This window comes from Sinocyclocheilus rhinocerous, unplaced genomic scaffold, assembly GCF_001515625.1.
Source record: "Sinocyclocheilus rhinocerous isolate Xijiao unplaced genomic scaffold, SAMN03320098_v1.1 scaffold249, whole genome shotgun sequence".
In the NCBI taxonomy this organism is placed as follows: domain Eukaryota; kingdom Metazoa; phylum Chordata; class Actinopteri; order Cypriniformes; family Cyprinidae; genus Sinocyclocheilus; species Sinocyclocheilus rhinocerous.
This window is the reverse complement of record NW_015666483.1, coordinates 884606-901250: the sequence shown is the minus strand read 5'-3', so window position 1 is coordinate 901250 and position 16645 is coordinate 884606. Positions and strand designations below refer to the sequence as shown.

The following is a 16645-nucleotide window of genomic DNA, read 5'->3' as shown; positions in this document are numbered from 1 at the left end:
GAATAGATTTTTACGTGCACCTCTAGTTTTCTCTTCCTCCCTCCTCTCTAAAGCAGCACAGGCCTCGCCCCCTTTGCTGCCTTTTCCAGAGGGCGGGGTTTATCTGGGTTTGTGATGTCACGAACCCGGGAAGTAACTCGTTGTAGGCCCGTTTTTATAGCCATTAAACTGCCAGAATTTAAAAAGAATATCTCCTTTTGTATTGAACTTTCAGCTTCGTAACTTTGCAGATATTGTTTATGCTCAAACAGCAACATTACACACTAACTAACCTTAAAAAAAGTGAAATCGCAATCAACCACCCTTTTAAGTCCGTGCTTGTTTAGGTCAGAGTGCGCACGCATCTTTCATGCAGCATACGGCGGTGTTGTGCATTTTGACCAGTTGATGGGAAAAGTATTCTTAAAATGCATTCAAAATTCTGAATAATTTGTAATATATAATTATTCACGGTATTTAGAACTGCCCACGATAACAATATCGTGCACATTCATTACCGTGATATATCGCATTACCGAATACCGGCACAAGTCTAGTCTTCAGTGTCACATGATCCTTCAGAAAAAATCATTCTAATATGCTGATTTGGTGCTCAAAAATAATTGAATTATTATTAATGTTGAACAGTTTTTTTTCTGCTTAATATTTTTTGGGGGGGAAATGTGTGAGATATGCACACATTACATTGATCAAAAATTGACGTTGAAGGCATCAATAGAATCACAAAAGATTTGCATTTTAAATACATCCTGTCATTTTAAACTTTCTATTCATAAAAGCTTCCTGAAAAAAAAAAATATTAAGCAGCAAAAACTGTTTTCAGCATTGATATTGTTGTTATAAGAGTTGATATTGTTATAAGAGTTATTACAAAAGGCTATTTTCTTGCCAAAAACTACAATAACAATGAACAACAAAGCTCTTTAAGAAAAACTTTGGCCTGTAAAAGTTATTTTTTGGTATATTAAATTATAAATAATGCAAAATACATACAGAAATTATTGTATTTATCTGCAATATATTTAGTTTATGTAATAATGCCTAATTTTGTCTGAGGACACGATCCACACACATGCACAGCATTGCATTTCTTATGTTTGCCATATTAACTTTCTCTTGAATATGGCCTGAGCTTGATGACACACAAAAGGGAGAATGTAAAACCGAATCCCTCTTTCTGTTTTGTGCAAATAAAAACTGCTGTTAAATGTTTTAACTAGCAATAAATTGAGATTGTTACGCCAATCACAAATAAAGTTACTCCAAACAATTGTAAAATGTTGAAGAGTGCTTGAATTAGTAATGAACATAAACTAGCGCATTTATAGTTTGTTAGATAATTCAGCTATATATGCTGACCAAAAGTGTCAAGACTCCTTTCAGATACTTTTATTTGAAAATGAAAGATACTCATTACTGTATGCTGTATGAAGTAGCCATGCCTAAATTAGAAAGCATTTTGAACAGACTCGGTGTCCCTTGTAATATTTTACTTATTAATAATGTGTTTAGAACAAGATCCAATTTTATAACAACATAAATGAGTATTACAATGAGTTTCCATTGTAAACAGTTGAATGTTGCAAAGATTAAGCATCTAAATGTCAACTGGCCTTTACCCCCCTTTTTTTAAAAGCAGTTTGGGTTGGTTGTTTTTGCCTGAGGTGACGAGTGTGCTATTGTTAATTAGTATAACATAGGAAAAAGGGAGAGGCTTCTCTATGGCATTAACTGAAGGTGTTAAAATATTTCAGGCCATTAAGCGAAACCTGGTCCTGCCTGTAAGCTCATTGAAAGTATAAGATGTGTTGTTTTGTGTTCTAGACGTTTGCTTGGTGTTTATATGCGTTTCTGCATGCAGGATGAAGTCCTCGCTGTATCAAAAAAGATTGTGGTCAGAGTGGAGGATCTGGTGGAGTGGACTTGTCAGGAACCGCCACAGTGGAAGCGCAGCAGTCAAAACATTCATGGGTCTCAGAAGTCTGATGGGTCACAAGATGCTAGTTATCCACAGGAAGGAAAGACGAAGAGTGAGGGTGAGTAACAGATGAAAAATCCTGAAGTGTGTGTGTCTGGTTTTTTTTAAGGATGTAAAGACATTATGAAAGGTGGGGGAGAAACAATTCTAAAATGTATCAGTTTGGCTCATGAATATTAATTATGTGGTGTCATGTAATTAATATTCAACAGGCCTAGGTGTCTTGCCTTATTTGGTAAAAGGCAGATAAAACCTGACTTTTTTTTTTATTTGATAGTATTTCTTTTTACTGCTGATGAAAAATGAGCAACAAAATTATAATCAACACGCAAAGAATGAAGTTAAATGGAATTAAAATAAACATTACGAATGGAGTTTATTGTGGTTGTGAAAAAATGCACACGTTTGATTCAGACAGATTATATTAGTATTGTTTAAATAATATAATAGTATGCTATATAAGTATAGTTTTTCTATTGAGTTATTATTATTATTGTTTTTTACATTTTTTTAGTCATTTTAGTACTTCAGTTTAAACTTGTCAGTTAGTTGCAACATTCATTTTCTTTTTTTACAGTTTTATTTCAGCTTTATTTTGATTAACGAAAAAGTTTTAGTTTTACATAGCAATCGCAAACACTTGATTCAGAAAGTAAAAATCACAAAGTGCTAGTGCTGTTTGAGGGCTTTTGTCAGAAAGTGAATAGAGAGAGTAAAAATTGCCTATTGTCTATTTTTCATCCCAAAATCAACTCATCCCATCACATTGGAGTAAGAAGCAAGTAACAGCCAAAGGTGATTGATATCGGCCATATTTTCATAGTATTTCAATATATAGCTAAACATTAATTTAATTTGCCTTAGAATATGACAGCTGATCTGATGGTGATGGTACTGATCATTGTTTTACAGTAAATAAATGGTTCCTAAATCTATGGACTGACACTTTTGTTTTGTTCTCTTGCAGATGAGCCGCAAGTATTACAGCAGAAGGTTAAGGTTCTCAGTTACCCCCAGTACTGCCGCTTTCGTTCCCTTCAAAGACGTGTCCCAGATCAGGCTAGCTCCCCTAGTCTGCAGGACCCTCACCTGCTGGCTCTGGGGGGGATAAAAGTGGCCCTCGACACCACACGTGTTCTCTACTGCCGGGATACTTTCAACCACCCTACTCTAGACAGCAATGCCAGCATACTGACACAGCTTGGTGAGTGCTATAATCTTGATAGATTGGGACCTTAAACTTTGTTGTTATATGGTAGGCTAATGCAGTTGTCAGTGTGCACAGGGTCCAAAATGTAGGCGTGCTAGATGAACGGCTACACGGTACAAGTAAATGTTGATAGAAGACCTTTGTCATGATAGAAGTTTTCTTTAGTAGACTATTTGATTTGCTCAAGATCTGTTGTTTTATGTTTTCATTACTTGATTTGTTTATTTATTTACTTTGTAACATGCTAGGCTTTTATCTTTACTTGAATTATTGCATGAAATATATTTGATACAGTGTTTACTTAATTGACAAATACTTAGGCTACATGCCATTTATTTGAATTCATTCATATGAATTTTTAACTAAAATGGAGTGTGTTCAATAGTGCATTAGTTTTTACCTTGTTATTGTCATTGAGAAAAGTGCAATTTCACTTGTAGTTGTATTAATACTGAAATTTTCAAAATATTGATTTTAATTTGAACTCAACTAAATGCTCAAATGGTTGCTTTATTTTATGTGTGCATCATGGTGACAGGCTGAAAGCTGCTGTTGATTTTACAGAACATTTATAGTTCATAATAGTCTCCTGGTGTTATACCTTATACCTATACCGATTTTTTTAAAGCATTTTCCTCATATTATTTCTGAACATATAATATGTATAAGACAAGTTTGTACAAGATGTAGTTGTAGCTCATGCATCTTTTCTGCAAAGATATTTAACAATTGATTTGTTTAACATTTACATCATGCTGACAACTTCATGTGGGCTGCACTTGGAATAGAATTTTCTTTAACTAGAGGGTTAGTAAAGAACAAGTTACTTGAATCATCTTGAAGTAACTTTTTCAAGTTGACTAGTTAAAAACATCGTAAAAAATCGAGAATCGTTCAAACGTTCTGAAAAAAAAAATTTATTTAAATTTTTTGCCATATTGCCCAGCCCTACATAAAACAAAATGTATTTTCACTGTTTGCAAAATGAATTTACAAATATCATGCAAGTGGAGAACTGTTGCCCTAAGGATGCTTTACGTTTCTGTCCCAGGATGCTCCTCTCTCAGTCTGAAGGGGCGACCTCGTAAAAGAAAGGGTAGTGATGGCAAATGTGCTGATCAGCAAAACCATAACCATTTATCGGAGTCATGGATGGAAAGGATGAAGGTATGCTGTGGAGTTTAGCAACACAATTTGATCCACAGACATCTTTATGGAATACAATTCTGATGGCTAAACAGGATGTTTTAAGATTTTGAACAAATGGTGAAGTGTATACTGTGACGTCACTGTGTGCTTCCTGTTTTGTTTTAACTTTGATGTCTTGACTTCCTTTCACACCATTTTTGTCTTTGTATCTTTACTGTCACTTTCTTCTGTCATAATCTTGTTCATGTCCCAGTTTGCCAATTTCTATAAACATAATTTAGTTAAAATGCTCAATTACTAATTATTTGTTATATATTATATTATATTATATTATTATATGAAAGGGTCTGATCTGGTTTAAAAAAACAGGTCAGAGATTAATCATATTATTACAAAATTTGATTTGAAGCAAAAATAGAAAAAGGCTGAGTAGTTCCAGTAAGACAGCAACATTTATGTAATCAAATTTGTGTTTTGAAATATATAAATACAAGCATATACCATAAAAATATCTTATTGGAGAACACTGCTGTTTTTCATGCTTTACCTACAATATCCAATATTAACTAATGTAAGGCGAGTAGCTACTTAGCTAATGTTTGCTAACATTGCTTAGCTAGTCAGCCTGCAAACCTTCAAAACAAACCTGATTAGTGGGTATTATGATTTATTTTAAAAGTTAAAAGTATATACCATAGCTTAACAACTTCAAGTTTATGGTGGGTCTATCTTGAAAGATTTATGAATTGTCTATAAAAGTTTTAAATGGGATTTTAACTTAACGGGTCACATTTACTGTTTTTCGGCAAATTTACACCAATGAAATCCTCTCATTTCAATAGAATCCATTAAATCTACAATTTTGCGTGTAAACAAGATTTCCCAATGCAGATTTCACAATAGCTTCAAGTTGGACGCACTGATTTCGCCGGAGTGACCAACAGAATGCTGCTTGGTTTAAATGGGGGAGTTATGCTTATATATCGCTACAACATTGACAATAGACTGTAGACTTTTTTTCTCTAATGTGACTGCATCTTAATGTTTCTGTTTAGCAGTTATTGAAAGAAAGATCTTCTAATGTGTTCTAACTGATTCCTGTAGGAGAATGTGATGGGCAGTGTGGAGATGCATTGGGATGGGAACTGGCTCCCACATCCAGAGGAGCAGCTCTTCCTGGATCAGCTGTATTTCTTTATGGAACGCAGGGGTTCACCTATAAGCAAAGTTCCCAACCTGGGTTTCAAAAAGAGTATGTATGACTGAATTTATATGTAGAAATTGAGCACCAGTCACTTAATAGAATCACTTCTATGTATTTTTTGCCAACTTAACTCAGTAATTTAACCAAGCTGTCTTTCATTTGTCCACAGTTGACCTCTTCCTCATGTATTCAGTTGTAAAAAGGCTGGGGGGCTACGAGAGGGTAAGTTTACCATGTTGTTTCATTACTTGGCCCTGCTGAGTAAGCTGTAATCCATCATAACGGAATGAAAGTGATAGCGGTGATCTCAGTAGTCTAAGTGAGAGTAATTGTCCTCCCCATCACCTGCAGGTGACATCGCATCGCTTGTGGAAGACTGTGTACAATGAGTTGGGTGGAAGCCCAGGCAGCACCAGTGCTGCCACCTGCACCAGGAGGCATTATGAAAGGTGAGTGTGAGGCTCTGATTACAGCAGCAGTTAATTCCTGCTGTATCAAAGGGCTTCGCTCAACTAACTGATTTCTCATTTTCTCTGTTGTTCAATTCTAGGCTGATGCTCCCTTATGAACTGCATGTAAGGGGAGAAAACACAGAACTTGGCAAGCCTAGAGCTACATTTGTCTCACCCACTACCATCAAAAAGACTGTGCAGGGCAGAGGGGTGTCAAACAGTCCAAAAAAGAATGCAGTTACCAACCAGGTGAGGATTTTACTTATCTGTAGCACAAGAAAAGAGAAATGCTGATGCTTTTGGTTTGTTGCATGCAAGTACTCTGAATGAAATGGTTAAAAACCATAAAGCCACACAGGAAGAGCATCTTGACTGACATGTGATGTGACGAATCACAGTGTGCTTTGTTCATGTGCTGTTTATCTGATATACGTTATGCCACACTGCTGTATAAAAAAATAATTTAAAGGGGTCCTATTATGCTTTTTCACATTTTTTTGAGAGCCTGTTCTAGTACACCCCCAAAACAAAATCAAGACTTTGTAAAAGAGCATAATAGGACCCCTTTAAATATTTGTGCAGCGAGGTTTGATGTCAGGACTGATAAAAATAGCTGTGCGCACTTACTCTCAGGTTTTGCGTAATACCAACCTATCATATAAGATCTTAATAGATTAGGAAAGCATTGTCATTTTTTGTGTGTGTACTATGCATCAGAAGAATGAAAATTAAGATTCTTTTCTGTGCTACTTTTTCAGGCCTCACCACTAGATGGTGCAGTTGTTGTACGAAAAAGAGGAAGACCACCTGGAAAACGCAATGCCAAGGTTCTGTCCAAAGGCAGAGTTGGAAGACCGCCCTTGCACCCCAAACCTCCCTTGGAGAAACCAGCAAGACCCCATCAAGAGATTGTCCAGCCATTGACTATTTTTCAAGAACTGAAGCTCACCAACCATCCTCATGGCCAAGGTCTGTCGCTTGTATCCTCTACGCCGGTGCCCCACCAACCCGTGCTGGGGCGAGATGTGAAGATGGAGACTGTAGAACCTCAAGCTCCTTCCTTTCTGTCAGTCCCTTGCAAATTGCTGGCAGGTGGTTCCCTAGAAGGATTCAGTCCCACTAAAGGACTGTGTCCTTTGGACCTCTTCCGAGCCCGTCTGGGTCTTAATGGAGCGAGTACTCATGAGGTAACTCCTCAAGATTCTTCCACGCCCTACCAGACAATTATGGTGCATCAGCCCAAAGTCAGCACGCCTGAGACTCCTGAGAGTCCACAACACCAGTGTTCAGGGTGTAGCTCGGATGCCTCATCCCAGAACGGAGAACTCTCCTTGACTAGAGCTCCCCTACCCCCTCTTAGAATCCTCCCGCTGGACATCGGCTGTAGTCTACAGCTGCGTCAACTGATGCGCACCCGTCTGGGCTCGGCACACATGAACACCTTCACCAAGCGACTTTCTGAAGTTCTGGCTCAGGATCTCAGCAAGACCTCCCAACCCAATGGAAGCATTCCCCAAGACCAATCCCTCCCGCTAAACCTGAGCAAGCGAGCCATTACCAAGAGGTCTGCTGGAGACTTTGAGCTCACAGAACTGCAGAGTCGGGATGACCAGTTAATGACCAAAAGGCCGAAGATGGAAGCTGAGGATCTTGGAGTATCTCTGAAGTGGAATGGCACGTCCCTTCTGGTGCCTTTGAACCAAGATGAGCCAGCTGATCTTAGCTCTCCCAGCAGGGCCAGAGCTTTAGTTCAGGACAGGACCAGTGTGGCTTTGACTCTTCCTGAGGCCACTTGTTTCACCTTAGTGCCCAAATTAGATGTCCCTCCTGAAAAGCCCTCCAGTATTGGTGCTTCCCCAGACACTCTAGCTTGTATTTATCACCTGAAACAAGGGGAAGACAAGACCAGCGCAATTGCAGTGACAGTTAAGAAAGAACCAGAGGGTGCAACTCTGGATCCAGATCTAGAACCTCAACCAAAACGTGACCTCTACTCACAGTGTGTACCTACTGATGACGTCAAAGAGTCAGACACAGTTTCCTCTCTCAAAGTACTCTCTAGTTCCCTCCTTTCGAAGCCATCAAGCTGTTAGCATGCAGACAACGCTTGTGTACTTTATCACTCCTTTCTGCTCTGCCTTCCCCGTGGACACGTTTGTTGTGTATGATCAAAGAGACCGGTCTGCAGATGCGTTGCTATCTGCTAAGTACCTGCTTTTAAAACACTACTAAACTTTGAACTGATGCAGGTGGCCATGGTTCTACCAAAGATAAGGTGCCTTGAACTTGATTAGTCTATATTTTAGTACTTTTAAGTTGAAACATATGCTGTAGTTAGTGGAGCATCGAATGTCCAGCCAATAAAGGACACATGACTCGAATGGCTCATGGAGCATTTCATTTCTTTTTTGAGAAATACAGGTATTTACGAAAAACAAGGACACGGAATCTGGGTTTGGTTACTGTTGGATCCAGATATCAAACACGTATTGTGACATCATTGCAGAAGAATTGGTCAGCTACTGTATTTTCGTTCTTAGACATAAATGCTTTGTTTATAAATGGTCATTTGTTTTTATTTTTTATGATGAAAGCAGTGTCATTTTGTGGGTGTTGGTCATATTCTTTTATTATTTATCTGTTTTACTCCTTTATCTCAGTTAGTCTTCACTGTTTTTAGGCTGTGTGATTTTCCTTCTCTTTGTGTGTATTTGTTGAACATTGCTATTTAAGAAAAGGCCACTGTATGACCTCTGTGCTGGATTTTTATCATATTTTCCATAGCTTCTCGTTTTAAAACAATGTACTGTATTGTGCAAATAGTATGCATATTTTGGGTCCCAGTGCAAATTTCCTTTTTTCTATCATTTTAAAAGTGCATTTTCTTAACATGTAGTCATATATTGTAGGTAGTTACTATTTGTGACATCATTTATAGACATCATTGATCTGTGTTTACAAAGAAACTGATGTAGAGCCGCCTGTTGTGAGAAAATGGATAACTTAATTTGCTTTTCACTCCTCCTTTTAGACTGACCTCTCTTAATGCAATGTATTTCACAGGTTTACAGATGACAAATTATATTTTCATCATTTACACTCAGTTTGCTATAATGAACAGTAATTAATTGCTTGTGTAAAACATTTGTATGATCATTCTTTATTAATCTGTTGGTCGTATTTTTCTTTCATTTAATTTCTGTACTTGAAAGGCAGCCAAACAGAACGCTAATCCCTATTTAATGTTAATGTATAAACTGTTGTAATACCACCAGGTTACATAAAATATATATATTTTTTCTTTCAATATTTTGCATGCTTATGCTAATGGGACATGGACTCTGTGACAGATCGTCATTGCAGACATGTTTAAACACTGAATATTTATAATAAAAAATATATACCGACATTGCTATATTTTGCTGAAATAAATGCAAAAATCAAAATGCCTGAAAGCTTCTTACACTTTAAAGAGATTACATCATTTATGATTTTATAGTAATAATAGCGGTAACACTTTAGTTTAGCGACCAGTTCTCAGTCAACTAGTTGCTTCTTAGCATGCATATTATTAGTATATTGACTGTTTATTACATTTAGTCATTTAGCAGATGCTTTTATCCAAAGCAACTTACAAATGAGGACAATGGAAGCAATCAAAATCAACAAAAGAGCAATGATATACAAGTGCTATAACAAGTCTCAGTTAGCTTAACGCAGTACACGTAGCAAGTTTTTTTTTAAATAATATAAATAAAAAGAAAACGGATAGAATAGAGCAAGATAGTGTTAGAGGTCTTTCTAGAGGTGCTTTTGTTAATTGTATAATAAATGAAAAGAAAACAGAATACAAAAAGATTAGAAAGCTTTAGTTTTTTTTTTTTAAGAAAACAAGCAGCAAATAAAAGGGACAAGTGTTTTTTTGTTTTTGCTTATAAAGCACATATTCATGCCTTATTCTGCATTTTAGATCCCTTAATCCTACCCCAAACATAAACTTTACAATTAGTTTACTAACTATTAATAAGCAGCAAATTAGGAGTTTATTGAGGCAAAAGTTGTAGTTAATAAGTGAGAATTGGTCCCCAAACTAAAGTGTGACCACAATAGCTACTGTAAAGTTATAAATTGTTGTCTTTAGTGTTTGAAGCTTTGCCATGTTATTTAATTATTTTTTGATGACAGTGGGCTCTAATGTCAACTTACTATGGGTTTTTATTATAGTAACTAACTGCAGTAACTGTAGCCGCCATGGTCATTATGTAACGGGACTAGGGGAGGGAACTCTCGTGCGTTGGCGGATACCGTTGCAGCATTCTGTGGCCACCAGGGTGCGATCTCATCGTGCGTTTACAAGGCCATTCAACAACCTCTTACTAACTTCCAAACTGGCTTCAACGTTCTAAATTTCTAACCAACATTTACTACAAAGATGTTAATATTGATTCTTAGACCAAACTAGTCAAAGCTGACTGTCAATCCAAACAAAGCAGAGAAGATGGCGATATTGCTCAGTGATCTCTGAATGCTTGAAAAAGTTAGGTTAGCAGTTTCCAGTAAATGCTTCAGCCAAGACAAAACATTAGACAAAGTCTTTCATGAGCGGATTTTTGTTGTACGACTGAATAAATCGGACAGTTCCTCTCCTTTATTTTATTTTTAAAAAATGTGGACATAACTCACGGGTCTTTCCGCTGGTCAGATTCTTTGTTTTAACTTAAAAGGCTCTCCGTGGGTCTCGCTTTCATATGTCTGGTATGTGGATTGTATTTTCACAGAGCTGCTGTGATTCTTTAACCCTTTTGAACCATCTTTCATCTTACTACCTCTTTTCAGATATCCAAACTTAACAGTGAACATTTCACAAAGACTTGAGGCTACATTAAGTGTTATAAATTTCCTCTAATACTCATTTGCATTGCATTGGATGTTTTTATTACTAACTTTAATCAAACAATTATTTTGATGTTGGATTTTATAATATTCATAATGATAATTTTCTAGCCATCTGTTTTACCCCTTGTTAAGGAGTGTGTGTGTGTGTGTACAGGTATATATGGTTTATGAGGACACAAATGTGTATAATGACATGGGTACTACAACGTAAACATGGTTTATGAGGACACTTCCTGTGTCCCCGTAAAACAAAAGGCTTAAAAAACATACAAAACGGTGTTTTATGAAATTCAAAAATTGCCAGCAGTTTCCTGTGAGGGGTAGGTTTAGGGGTAGGGTTGGTGTAGGGCAATAGAAAATACAGTTTGTACAGTATAAAAACCATTACGCCTATGGAGAGTCCCCGTAAACTACAAATACAAGTATGTGTGTGTGTGTGTGTGTGTGTGTGTGTGTGTGTGCTTGTGCGGAGCATGAATAAGTAAAGTGTTGAGGTGGTGACTGGAGACCACTGTCAGCACTAATCAGATTTCCTGGAACCATGACTGTTCTCTTACTGTTCAAATAATGTCATTTGAATACAAAAATCACTTATCCTGTGACATCAGATCATCTTAGAATGCAGTGCATGGACTAATTTTCCTTAGTATGTTTTACTGTGGATTTCTTTTCAGTTAGCAATGTAACATTGTAGAAATGACCTTTTTACACATTATTGTTTATAATTTGTATTAATTGTATGATATAATTTTATAGTTGTAACATTAAAATACGGAATATTTAACAGAACAATACATTTTACTGTAAAACATTTTTTTACTGTTTTTAAACTTTAAAGGTGTTGTAAGCAATTTGAAGGAAAATGAAAGAAATCTCTGAAGTAAATTTGAAGTGGCCACAGTCAGATTCTTTGTTTAGCCAATCAAAGGCCTTCGTGGCGCTTTCTGTGGACAGTCCACAAATGGCAAACTGGAAGCTAAGAGTGTGATAGATAAACGTTCATGTGTTTGGTGGGTCTAAAATATTTTACATTTATAATATATCAACAGCAGTTTGCACAAATGTCCTAAAACGAATATGAAAATGCAGTGAGTGTCCTGGAAAAATATGCCTAGCTTGGTTTTGGGCTTAAAAGGTAAATATATTTCTAGCAAATACGTGTGTGTCTAAAAGTGTGGTCACATTAGCAAAACATCACTATGAATCAATGTTTTTTTTTTTATATAAATCAGTTGAGTGAATGATTTATTTATATAACGACTCACTCATAAAGACAGTCACCTGTTGCCACTTACTGGTTTATCAATGTAAACTTGCAGTAATTTGGAACAAACATACTTTTTACAGAACAAACTTTTAATAATGCATTTTGCCTGTCATTTCACGAATGAAAGACTTGGGAGGTGAACTAATTATTTGTGTTTCTAATACTTTGGAGTTATAATGATTTCCTAATTTGAAATTATGATCAAAGATTGTGTATGTGAAGGTGTACAGGGAAGGTGGCTATTGAAATATAACATTTTAACTTGATTCAAATGACTGAATAAAGAGATTGAATGAGAGAGGCAGTAAAATGATCCAAACATCCCATCACTAAATTAAAGGGATAGTTCACCCAAAAATGAAAAGTTACTGTTAATTTAACTCACCCTTAGGCCACCCAAGATGTAGGTGACTTTTTCCTTCAGTAGAACAGTAAAGAAGATTTTTAGTTGAAACCATAGTCCGTAGTGGTTCATAAAATTAAAGTCACTGGTTACCGTCACTTTGAGAGTCAAAAAAGCATATACAGGCAAAACAAAATTAATACCCGTCACGTGGCTGCTGATGATATATTGAGGTCTTATTTTGTGTTGCCTGATTTTAGTAGTCCAACTAAGTTTTTTTTTTAAATGTAAATGGTTTTTATTTATAGTGTTTTTTTAATTCATTAATTGATTTCTTTTGGTGCAAAAACAAAAGTTTTAAAAGACACAGGGCACCTTTACAGCATCAAATCCAATTTGCAGCATTGCTACTTTGCAGTATATTTGGAAATGATCATTAATAGTACGCTGAAGAGAACGTGTTTGGGTGAAAAATCTGCTGTGGTGCTAAAATCACTAGAGTTGTTAAACCCACTGTAGGGGTTAAATCAGAGTCTTGAATTGTGTTCATGAAGTTGTACTGCTGAATGGCAAAGCTCTCCTCACATGCCTCTTTTTGGATGCCTGCCGAGGCTCTGCCGGACAGATGTCTTCCCTAAGAACAATCCTCATCACCACTGAATATAATCGCTACCTTTGTAGGCAGTAGGAGACGCCAAGGACCAGATGAGTGAGAAGAATTAATTAATGGTAACCCATTTAGTGGGCAGCCAAGGGGAGGGGAAGCTCTGGGGCAAACAGAGATCCTGATTGGATGAGACTGCAGAGGAAGGTGAATGTGTGTGCGTGTATTTGTGTTTGTGGTGGTGGGGGGCATTAATGTGGAGGCTGGGCTGTATTGTGGTCCCCACGGTTACAAAAGCTTATAAATCATACAGAATGAAGTTTTTTGAAAACCTAAAAATTTAAACAGAAAGTTTCCTGTAAGGGGTAGGTTTAGGTGTGGGGTTGGTGTAGGGCAATAGAATATACGGTCTGTACAGTAGAAAAACCATTACGCCTATGGAGAGTCCCCACAAGGATAGCAAACCAGACATGTGTGTGTGTGTGCATTTCGCAGCACAGAAGTTTGTGGGTCGTGGGATTAGAAATGCTATCATTGTTTTCAGCCAGCCCAGAAATGAAGAACCCTACTAGAAGTTTGTGTATCATGGATGAAATCTGTGCTCTAGTTGAATACATTACACACTGACCCATGCTGTGACTGGCAGATCCTGGCCTTGTGCCATTATACGGGATTGAATGGAATCCATAGGACACTGCTGTTAAGAGGTTAAGTACAGGATACTATAGGATAAGGTGCACATTTGTTTACTATTTAAGGGATGGCGATGTTTCCACCACAGGATATCTTTCACGTTTGACTTTGTCCTACAGCTTATTGCCCAGAAGAACAGGGCAGTGACAGATGCTGTCCCAGTGCATCTGACATATCTGAAAATATTTGGTCCACTTGGTATAGTTGAACACATTCAGTCATAACTAATTACAATGTTTTGAAGCTCGGCATTTCTACTATGACACATACATCTGGAAACATTTGGGGTTTAAAAGTTTTGAGGAACAGTCATATTCTATACATCCCCCATATAGACAACTGGAAAGCTTCTTCTGTCCCAATGGACATCCAATGTCACATATGATAAAGGAAATATTAATCACAAAATCTTATAAGAGACTTATCGCAGAGACCTCTGAGATAAGAGGGACAGGGCCGCTTAATTACTTGACTGTACAGCTCTATGATTTATGGGCTTTGGTCTAATGCTGTCACTTTTGGAAACTTAAATTATTTTGACTCATTAGTTAAATATTTTTATATTTATAATATTTTGTATTTAACTGGATATATATGCATTATATTCATTATTGTTTAAATAGTTACATTTATGTATAACATAATGGTTTTCTATTTTAATATATTTTAAAATGTAATTTCTCCTGTAATGACAAAGCTATCCATTTGTCTTCAGTGTTACACGATCCTTCAGAAATGATTCTAATATTCTGATTTGGTGCTTAAGGAAAAAAATCATATTATGAATTTTTGTATTATGAATATTATGAAACAGTTTTGCTTATTAACATTTGAGGACACTTGATTCAGCATTTATTTGAAATAGTTTTGAAATGTTTTGTAATATTATCCATGCCTTTCTAGTCACTTTTGATCAGTTTGTCCTTGCTGAATAGAAGTATTAGTTTATCTTTTTTTTAAAATAAACAATGTTACTGACCCTAACATTTTAATTAATATATATAAGAACAGTATATACAATGTGCAGTGTTGGGGTGCCTCCAGGACCAGGATTGAGAACCACTGCATTATATCCACGTATTTTGCTAAATTTGACCAAACTGAAGAATTTAAGCAATGGTCTATGTACACATGCATCAGACAACGTCTTGGTCTTTGCTGGGTCTCGTGACATGAGCATCGCGTTTTTTTAAACGAGACATATTATGCACCTTTTTACAATATGTAATATAAGTCTCTGGTGTCTGTGAATGTGTCTGTGAAGTTTCAGCTCAAAATACTCCACAGATCATTTATTATATCATTTTGAAAATGCCTATTTTGAGTGGAAGCAGAAACACGCTGTTTTTCGTGCCTGTCTCTTTAAATGCAAATGAGCTGCTGCTCCCCGCCCCCTTTTTCATGTTAATGCTAATGCGAGGGTGTTTCTAATGCAGCGTCTATGGGAGTGATGGTAAATTTGACATCATTCTCTCTTCTGACTGCCGTTATCAGTCTCTCTCAATTTTTTTCCTTTTATTGAAAGTCATGAAAACAGTTTTTCTTTTGCTATTTGAGCAAATGGGGATGCAAAAAAATATATTTGTGGTACTCTCCCATTCACTGCTCTTCAAGTTAACCCAACTATGACGACTTCCACTGCTGAGAAACCCGGAAATGTGAAAAAGGTCCATTACAGCTCGTACCTGCTAAAAAACATCTGTTTTGGTTCAGATTATCATGTTTATCGCGCTGAAATCATGCGTATAACTTATAAATATGGTATAAACCATATGATATAACTTCTGATAAACGGTTTTCTGAGCGTACACATCCGAAGCACACGGACAGAAAGCGGCCACCACACAGCATGTACTAAACTAAGTTCTCCTTCACACACAAGTTTACGTTAAAAACACACATGAGTTACAAAAACAGTGAGTCGGTTATGTCTGTGAAGGTAAACTGCTGGGAAATAAATCACATGTTTATTTTAGATTTAAATAGTGTTCTGTGCTGGTCTGTGCAGTCAAAGACAGAACAGTTAGCATGTTTTGCTCAAACTTTCACCATGGCATTAGAACTGGTACACCGTTGTCGCTTGCGAAAACACAGTAAGAGCGCCGTGGGTGGAAACTCACAGATTAAGGGGCAGTAATATTATAATGAGATCCTTTTGCAATGTCACCAAGGGAGCGAAATCAGACGGGCTCGTTTTCTGATGCAGAAAAAGGCTTGCCAAAACAAAGTTACTGGGTTAAAGGTGGGGTAAGCGATTTCTGGTAGCCAATGTTGACATTTGAAATCACCAAAACCAAAAACAGTCAGTTATGTCTGTGAAGGTAAACAGCTGGGAAATAAATCGCATGTTTATTTTAGATTTAAATAGTGTTCTGTGCTGGTCTGTGCAGTCAAAGACAGAACAGTTAGCATGTTTTGCTCAAACTTTCACCATGGCATTAGAACTGGTACACCGTTGTCGCTTGCGAAAACACAGTAAGAGCGCCGTGGGTGGAAACTCACAGATTAAGGGGCAGTAATATTATAATGAGATCCTTTTGCAATGTCACCAAGGGAGCGAAATCAGACGGGCTCGTTTTCTGATGCAGAAAAAGGCTTGCCAAAACAAAGTTACTGGGTTAAAGGTGGGGTAAGCGATTTCTGGTACTGGAAAGCTGATCCGATATTTACACGGGTCCTACTTCTTGCCTTAAGCCTTCTTTTGCTCCGCAGATGTTTTCCTCTTTTGTTCTTTATCCGCCGTCTCTATCTTTCTGTCACTCGGCTCGCTAATGTCCGGCCTGTGCACTGAACAGCTCTCTCCTCCACATCATGAGTAGACACGCCCCTTACTGCTGATTGGCTACAAG

At 37.0% G+C, this 16645-nt stretch overlaps 1 protein-coding gene across 1 annotated transcript; it reads left to right on the top strand.

Moving 5' to 3' along the window:
- The first annotated feature begins 1721 nt into the window (after positions 1-1721).
- Positions 1722-9414, top strand: LOC107732308 (AT-rich interactive domain-containing protein 5B-like). Its single transcript, XM_016543593.1, has 9 exons — positions 1722-1781; positions 1862-2036; positions 2946-3182; positions 4240-4355; positions 5442-5589; positions 5711-5763; positions 5893-5990; positions 6092-6242; positions 6752-9414. The coding sequence occupies exons 1-9, from the start codon at positions 1722-1724 to the stop codon at positions 8084-8086; spliced, it is 2373 nt and encodes a 790-aa protein (XP_016399079.1). The 3' UTR covers positions 8087-9414.
- Positions 9415-16645: the final 7231 nt, after the last annotated feature.

Coding starts and splice junctions, on each gene's coding strand:
- LOC107732308 (XM_016543593.1), top strand. CDS start 1,722: ATGGCATTAACTGAAGGTGTTAAAATATTTCAGGCCATTAAGCGAAAC. Junction 1,782..1,861: donor AGCGAAACCTGGTCCTGCCT/GTAAGCTCATTG, acceptor TTCTGCATGCAG/GATGAAGTCCTCGCTGTATC. Junction 6,243..6,751: donor AGAATGCAGTTACCAACCAG/GTGAGGATTTTA, acceptor CTACTTTTTCAG/GCCTCACCACTAGATGGTGC.